The 8,884-nt window shown below is 31.2% G+C and overlaps 1 protein-coding gene across 4 annotated transcripts in view; it reads right to left on the bottom strand.

Annotated features, from left to right (window-relative positions):
- Positions 1–2,240: 2,240 nt before the first annotated feature.
- The window catches only part of LOC106681905 (NFX1-type zinc finger-containing protein 1), a 20,531-nt gene continuing 13,887 nt past the window's right edge, over positions 2,241–8,884 (bottom strand). For all 4 annotated transcript variants that reach the window (XM_014422589.3, XM_024360428.2, XM_014422661.3 and 1 more), the window contains exons 5-7: positions 7,834–8,098; positions 6,618–6,807; positions 2,241–3,368 (exon numbers count right to left, since the gene is read on the bottom strand). In XM_014422589.3, the coding sequence (XP_014278075.1) occupies positions 3,131–3,368; positions 6,618–6,807; positions 7,834–8,098 (693 nt within the window). In that variant the 3' untranslated portion in view covers positions 2,241–3,130. The remainder of the gene's footprint in view (positions 3,369–6,617; positions 6,808–7,833; positions 8,099–8,884) is intronic.

The following is an 8,884-nucleotide window of genomic DNA, read 5'->3' as shown; positions in this document are numbered from 1 at the left end:
AGTTTTTTTGACCGCACCCGGACCATATTCCTTTCATCTTTACACACGGTCAATCAATAATCTTCCAGTAAATTTTAAATTATGTGTATATATGACAATGTTTCAAAAACAAATAGATGCAATTGACAAAATAAGATAAAATAGATTATAAGGTTTTAATTATATAGAAAAAATGTTGATAATGTTCAATTAATTGTAGGTATATTAGTATAGTGCATCAATGATGAATTTGGCTGTGGGTAAGGGAGGGGTGTGATGCACAGTGGTTAATGTTCCCCCACCAACCTCCCACTAGATCTGTTCCAACAACAACTTCTGGAGCATGCTTAGTATACTTTCCCCTCCCAAATCCTCAACTACCCATGCTCTTATACAGTTCTGGATAGTCAGAAGTCGCTGTTGGAACAGACCTACTCAATTGACTGGACTATCTTTCCTTTCCTCTCCTCGACCTACTTTTGCAGCTTTACAAATAGAAATTCCTTGTATCAGTTTTTCAAAACTATTTTTCATTAATATCACAATATTATAAGTTTACTGTGTCTAGTAAACTGGGTAGAGAGAAAACTATCCACTCTCAAACCAAAAACATAATTATTGTATTTAAATTAATAAAGAGTGGTCCAATCCATGTTTCCTCTGCTATGAAAGACCATAAATTACTGCATTTATTATAAGTTAATCCTATTCTAGGACCAAACATACTGCATTTTAAAACATTAAAATTAAGAAAACTGTTTCACAACAAATTTAAACATAAAACTGAGGCAGTTTTTATCTAAACAGGGATTATCAAATCTCAAAAATGACTTTCTGGATGATACTGCATTCTTAAATAGGAAGTCAGAACATTTTTCAATATTATTGCCTACAAAGTTAAACAGGAATCAATAACAAACAGTCCCAGTCAAACATAAGAGATAACTTAAAGTAACGAGTAACCTCCCATATTCGTACTTTAATAGTCCGAGAATAGGGAGATAAATGTGTTTCTAGTACCTACTCAATTCCTAACTGGTCGGGTATTACCATGTTCCGGACTGCCTCTTGGTTTGTTCCTGGTAGGAGGGGTTTGTTATCATGTGGAGGGGAGATGGAACTAGGGTGGAGAGTGCCCAAGTTCCCTCCCCTTCAGGCAAACTTATCTTAGATACACTATACATATGACAATATTTCAAAAAATAAATAGATACCATTGACAAAATGAAGCATAATAGATTGTAAGGTATTAATTATACAGAAAAAATTGTTGATAATGTTAAATTGATTGTTGTAATTGAAGATATATTAGTACATGAATATAGGATAAATGTTGAAACGTAGTACAACAAATATAGAATAGTGATAATATTCTAAATGGAAGTTTTTTTCAATTTGACATATTAACAAATAAAAACAAACAATTTCCAAGGAAAGAAAATCCAGAATAAACCATCGAATTATCATTTGTTTGGTCTGTCCACAATTGTGTTTTATTAGTTTCATCAGCCTGTGTAAGGAAAATGGACATGTTTAGAGTTTGGAAAATGATATTTTTAACTATTTCCACGCTTTATGATTTAAAGAAAGGAAAATCCTGTAGTGTAATGGTTCCAAATATGGGTGCCCCAAAATGAATGCCATCTTCTCAAAATATTTTTTAAAAATAAGTAAATAAAACAACAAACATACAGTGCATTACAGCTTTTATTTTGCACTTTCTTCTTGTTTTCCTACATATTTAACCCCTCTAAGAATGATTGTGCCGTAAATTTTTTTTTTAGCTCAGTAATAGTGCCGGATCAAAATAAGTATGGAAATCGCTGCTCTAGTGCAATAAACTTGTAATCCAGGACCCACCTAAGGACAAGAAAAAATGGAATTTTCTATAAAAGCCAGGGTCATATCAACTATTCCCACACACTCCAACGGAAATGAAGATCCCAGGCTTAGAAGAGGAAGAAGGGACAGAATAATTATGATATATTTCATTAGTAACTTTGAGAAAGAATTCCTTTTTTTTTAGTTCTAGTTTAATTTTCTAGGATTTAATAAAAATTAAAAAACTATTATTGTACTAAAACTGAACTTATTCTTAAGAAAATGTTGGCATTCCTTTGTGTCATTAATGTATTAATAACATTAATATTAATACATTATTATTAACATTAGTATTAATAAATTATTAACAAAAAATTTTTAAGAATAAAATTTGGCCACGGTGAACACACTAAGAAATGATAATGATTAAGGTGAAAAAATTGCTGAGTCAGATTTATTTTATTTCATGAAATTCTTACATTCAAAATGCCCAGTTTTGGGGAAATCACCCATTTAATTGTTTCATGATTTGAAATAAATACATACGTTACATTTAAGAAATGTACATACCTCAAAGTTATTAATTACAAACTAAAATCACAATGCCCTCATCATATCAAAGAAATTATTTTTTGTTTTTTGCATTTATGTGGTATTTCTTGTTTAATTTAATATTTTGAACAGTGATAGAGAAACACAATTTTGAGAAGGATTGTGTAATTTTCTGTTTACATTCTACGCTCTTCCCTCTTAGTGCTTTCCACTTATTTTTTCTGTTTAATGCATATGTATAAACATATATAATATATGTTTATTATATATATTTTTTTTATTATACATATATAATATAAATTCTAAAAATATTATGTTTATATTTAAAAATAGAACACAAAATTTTATTCATAAACTTCATTCATTCCACTTAATATACTTGTTTTTATACATGCATGTACAATACTTATTTATTTTTTAATTAGCACTTAAATACCCTTTTTTAATGAACTCCTGAAAGACCATTGTACCTATGGTTATCAAGAGGTTCCACCATATGTATAATAATAATAATAGAAATATGCAGTATAAACATTTTTTTTTTTCAATCCAAATATGTGATTCAATAATTTTAAAAACAATCAGGAGAAATATAAAGAATTAAAATTAATAAAAGTAACAATAATCACAGACAAAGGATAGTTTTTACTATCAAGTTTTTAATTTTTTTTTTTTTTTTTAATAAAAAATAGTTAATAACAAAATGTTGAGCTAGTAGTTACATTTTACTATAAAATAATTATGAAAAAATAAATATATATTTTAGTTTTAAAATATTTTAAACTTCAACTCGTGTATAGAAACATGAATCTGCTTCAGAACACGGCACAGTTAATTGACCGAAACATAAACACATCACCTCGGTAGGATAAACACATACATAATCAAAATCATTCTCGAAGCAGGGAATCCGTAAATGATGACCGCAAGGTAACTGCCTTTCAGACAATTCTCTGCATGGACCACATTGTTCAGAACACTTCTTCTTGCACCTATGAATTTTTCGCGGGCACAATCTGTAAAGCAACGAACATTCAAAAATAAAGTATGATAAATATAAATAAATTAACAATATTTTAGGTAGAATAGATCTAACGTGCTCAAAGAAACATTTTTTAAAGTTTACAAACCATTTTAGGCTGTATTCAAAGCAGCATTGTTACGTTCATGACAGTCGGAGGGCCAAAATACTTTTAAAGTCTCCTTCCTTTGACAACTCCCCATTTGGAATAAATTTTTGTGCAACTTAAGTCAAGCTCCTTTTCCCTCCTCTATATTGTCATCTATCGCCTACCTCGAGTCCGTTTTGATAGTGCATTTGAATCCTCCTTCCTTACATATATTCTTATCTCCCAAAACATAATAATCGCAGACGATTTCAACACCAACCTTCTTACAGACTCTCCCGATCGATCATTCCTTATAGATCTAATTTTCACCCTAGACCTTTATATTGTTCCCTACCAATCCACACATCATACCAAGTCCATTGATACCTGGCTTGATCTATTTATTATTTATTCCCCACAGAACCTTTTATCCTCCTCCCAAATTCCTATGTCTCTTCTTTCCTCCCATGACCTCATCAAAATTTCCTACAACGTTCCCACTCCCTTGCTTATACCAAAGAAAATTAGTTGGCGAAACCTTGATTCTTCAACCATAGAAACATTGATCATTAACTTAATGAACTTTCCCTCTCCTTAGAACCTATCTATTCACTTTCATCCATTGACGATATGGTCGAATGCCTATCCTCGAATCTCCTTAAATTCCTTAACCAACACGCTCCTCTTAAACCCCGTACCTTCAAATGCTCTCCGGCTCCCTTGAATAAGAGATTTAATGAGAAGATGCTTCAGACGCATTTAATATTTTTCAGACATATTTAAGAGTTCTATTCCAGCTTTAAGTCCCTCCGAAACCTTACCCAAACATCTTTGTGCCGCGCCATAGAACAATACTTTCACAACATCCTATCCCAAGCAACTGATCTGAAATGCAAATGGAAAATCCTAAAAAACCTTCCCATTATAAGTTCTAAATCCTGTCCCAGTTGATCCCAACGAGCTTAATGCTTTCTTTGCTGCTCCCCCTCCTTTAACAACCTTATGCGAATTTTCATTTCTTCATATCCCTGAAAGCCCATTTGATCCCAATAACTTTTATTTCTTAAATGTTTCCCCAGATGATTTAATCTCAACAGTCCTCAAGTCCAGAACTAACGATTATGGCCCAGACAATATTCCTCTAAAGATCATCAAACTTTGTCTCCCTACCATTCTTTCTACTTTTCTGCACATTTATAACTTCTCCCTTCAAAATTCCGTTTTTCCTAAAGCCTGGAAGAAAGTCCTCGTCCGACCAATGAACAAAGTACCTTCTCCTTCTTCAGTTTCCGACTTTCGGCCAATATCCATTTTATCCAATTTGGCCAAGCTACTAGAAAAATTAGTCCAGTCCCAACTTAATAATTTTCTCAAGCAAAAAGCTCTCCTTAATCCTTTCCAATCCGGTTTTCGCTCTCAACATTCCACACAATCCGCTTTATTGAAAATATCCCAAGACCTTCAATCTGCTATAGACAATCATCATATATCAATTTTAGTTCTTTTCAATGGTTCGAAAGCATTTGACATAGGTTACTATGTACTATTACTTAAGGTTACTTAAGATCCTCCTCAATAAAATTCAAAACCTTTCCATGTCAAATAGTGACCTAAAGTGGTTCCTCTCCTTCCTGTCCCATTGTTCCCAAACAGTCATCATTCCGAATAAACCTCTTTCCTCTCCCCTTCTTCTGACACGAGGTGTTCCTCAGGGGTCCTCATTTTCACCAACCCTTTTCTTCATTAATATCAACAATCTTCCTGATTCCATTCACCAAGCACAATACTACTTATATGCAGATGATCTCCAAATCTATCTATCTTTCCATCCCTCTGAGATATTTGAGGCCATCCAAAAGATACAAGAAGATATTGATAGCATTAACGCATGAGCATTAAACAATGATTTGAACCTGAATACTGAAAAAACCAAGGCCATTCTTATTGGTTCCAAGTGCCTCCTTCATTCTCTCCCTTACTGTCCTCTATACTCTTCCTTAACAACCAACCAATTCACTTCTATCCCACAATAAAACCTTGGAGTCACCTTCGACCAACACCACGGGAATATCACCAAAATGGGAATAATCACATTTCCCAAATCACACGCAAATCCATAACTGAACTCAAACAATTCCTAAGATTCCGTAATTCATTCCTCAGAACACCCGTCAGCTCTCTCGTCTTCCCCCACTTTGACTACAGTTTCTTGGTCTATGGAGGGCTAACTGCAGGACTAGAGTTGAGACTGAAGAGACTCATGAATTGCTTTGTAAGATTTATCTAGGGGTTCCACCCGCTGGTATACCAAGTTGAAGTGACTCTATCCAACCTCCCTAGGGCAATACCTCCTGTATTCCTATTCTAAGTTCTTAAAATTAAAAAACCTACCTATATCCTAGATCTCCTCACTCCCCATTCATCAATCCACTCATTAAACACCAGATCCCAACCGACTGATTTATATATGCCCTCCTATAAAACCTCCTTCTTTAGCAAATCCTTCATCATACGTGCAACCTCCTTCTAGAATTCTCTTCCCCTCCCATCTCCATTCACCAGTCCTCATCCATTATTTTCTTTAAACGACACCTATTCCTCCATTTATTGTATAACCAAACCTCCGCATTATTGTAATAAAATAAATAGGCATATATTGATTAACATTATAAACAGTAGTTAAGCCAATATCCCAATGTAATTTCATTGTAATTACTGAAAACTTGTAAATGCTTGCCAAACAAAATTCTTAATGTATGAACCATGTATTTATTCTTAGGGGACATATGTCCCAGAATAAAATTATTTTTTTCATTTCATTTCATTGTTTTTGATTCAAGAATCCGAGGAAGAAACTTAGCAGGTAAGTCTCAAAAGCAAATCGGCCCAGTAGTTTCTGAGAAAAACCAAGAATGGCATATGGACAGATTTTTCAATTTGTATTTTATTATTATTGATGTTAAGTATATAAGACAAAACACCAAATATTGAGGAGTAGCCAACATTTTTTTTTTTTATTGCTTATAAAAAATTCATGAAAACGTTGACCAAAAAACCTACAATGATCATATGTCTTTTGTTTTTAACTAAGCCTCATTGCTAAAATAAAGAGATGATTAGTTATATATTGCAACATGCATAAGAAGAATAAAATACCTTGAACATATGTTTTTGCATTTGTAATTTTTATGCCCATCTGCTAATGGATGACAAGTAAGTTTACACAAGTGGCCACATTCAAGCTTTGATTTACATGGTACATTACATCCACCATTTTTGAAATCTTCTGCTTTATTAACTGACGTGATTGTCTGATGATTCTGACATTTCAACTCGATACTTTTACCTACACAATAATACAAAGAGCTAATTAATTAAAAGTTCAAAGTCAGACAGCATTTTTATAAACCATTATATAATATGGAGATAAAAACAAATTTTATAATTAATTATAGACTTTGAACCAAATTTTCTCAAAGTTTATTATGAACCAATTAATGTTTCACTTACATTTATAAAAAAGATTTTTTTAATTTATTTCATTTTCAAATAATATTTTAACAAAATAATTATTTTCTTTTTAAAACAATTTTGATCCTTTTTCTCTCAACTTTATTCTTTTTTAAACATCCGACGTTTCGACCACTCAGGTCATTTTCAAGGATTCCTTATTTTGTTTTCATTTTTTCCCTATAAATTCTTAAATGCCGGCTAATTGCCTTTATCCCATAAATTCTTCTATAAAATTCTTTCCCAAATTTAAAACTTTTATTAACCACTTTTCTTACTATGTTCATTTACAAAATTAATAAAAAATAAATCTAAAATAATTATATAATAATTGATGTTGCTGGTTTAAAGTATTTTTAAAAATAGAACTTTCTAACTGATTGATTGGTTTTACTGTTTTATCTTCCACACCAAAAATGTTCAGAATATTAAAAAACAAGTGCAAATCATCTGTAAGTTGTTCAAAACATTTGTTGACTGATTCAGTTTTATTCTCTCTCCTTCAATTTCTAACTCTTTTGATACTTTTAAGCCAATATCTTTTTAATTTAAATTAAATTTACACAACTAAATTTTTTCAGCAATAGAAAAACATTTTTACTAACTGTTTTCTGGAAAGTGAAAACAAAGTAACCGAGTAAATAGTGTTATAAATGTAAAAATATTAAACTTGATACAACCTTATAAATGAGATATCAGATAGTTAAAACGAATACATTTTCACAGGAAAACCGTCCACTAGGACCTGTTACTGAGAAAAAGAATTTTATAACAGACAAGTTCTTATAAATGAGAGTGCTCTAGTAAAGTTTTACTGAATTTAAGATAATTAATAACAAAACATAAATATAATTAATATTACCAATTCCATTTTGTTGTTGGAGAACTTCATTGATTGATGACCATAACTGTGAACCATTCATTAGAGTCTTCATATTTCCAATAATATAAAGGCCACACTCAGCCCTCGAGAGAGCAACAGCAATTCGATTGTTAGAAGACAAAAAACCAATTGCAGAAGATTGACTTCGCACAAGAGATAGAAGAATAATCCTGTTTTCCTGACCGGAATAAGAGTCGATCATATGAATTTCTATATTTTTAATAGCAGGATTGCTTTTGGCTGCCTGAAAAAAAGTAAACAAAATAAATTAAAACCAAACGTAATTATTATAATACAGTTGAATCCTGTTATTATGTTTGCCATTAATGCCTTCATTATAAATTAAAAGTTTTTGTTTTTATATACATAAATAATTGATTGTTTAATTTCAAATATGAAGTGGTCAGGGTTGCGGTCAAAAAGAAGATAAGTTAACAACTATTCTTCTTGACCGCAACCATGACCATCTTCTTCGTTTTTGTTTTTATGTTTCTCTGAGTTATGGTTGTTATCTCATTTTTTTGTTTTTTCAGACCTGATGAAGGCCTGAAATTCAGGTCGAAATGTAGCAAAATAAATAAATTTTGTTGATTTGTTTACTTTTACTGACCCCAATCACGACCATCTCCTCCTCATAAATTAAGTTATATTAATAATTATAATAGGATCATCTTAGGATGGTCCTAGATCAATAGGAAGATGGTCAAAAGAGCTCAAAAGAAGAAGAATAAATAGTAATGAAACAATTTATTTTGAGCCAATGTTTGCAGGGCTTCTTTCTTTAATTAACTTTCTACTGTATGGATTAAGTTCCATCTTTTATTTTTTATACCTTATATTTACATTTTTTATCAGTATTTTATATTTAATTTTTTAAAATTATATATCTTTACTATCTATCTTTTATATTTAATCTGAATTTTATACACATCTGATACTTCCACTTTATATTTAATTTTATTACTTTGCAATTAATGTTTTATTATGTAAATTGACAACCCCTTTGTTCCTTTAAAAATTAATTTATAAA

The sequence above is a fragment of the Halyomorpha halys genome, unplaced genomic scaffold, assembly GCF_000696795.3.
Source record: "Halyomorpha halys isolate HHAL.00 unplaced genomic scaffold, Hhal_1.1 Scaffold2.1, whole genome shotgun sequence".
Taxonomy (NCBI): Eukaryota; Metazoa; Arthropoda; class Insecta; order Hemiptera; family Pentatomidae; genus Halyomorpha; species Halyomorpha halys.
The sequence above is the reverse complement of the archived record's forward strand: the minus strand, read 5'-3'. Positions and strand labels throughout refer to the sequence as shown.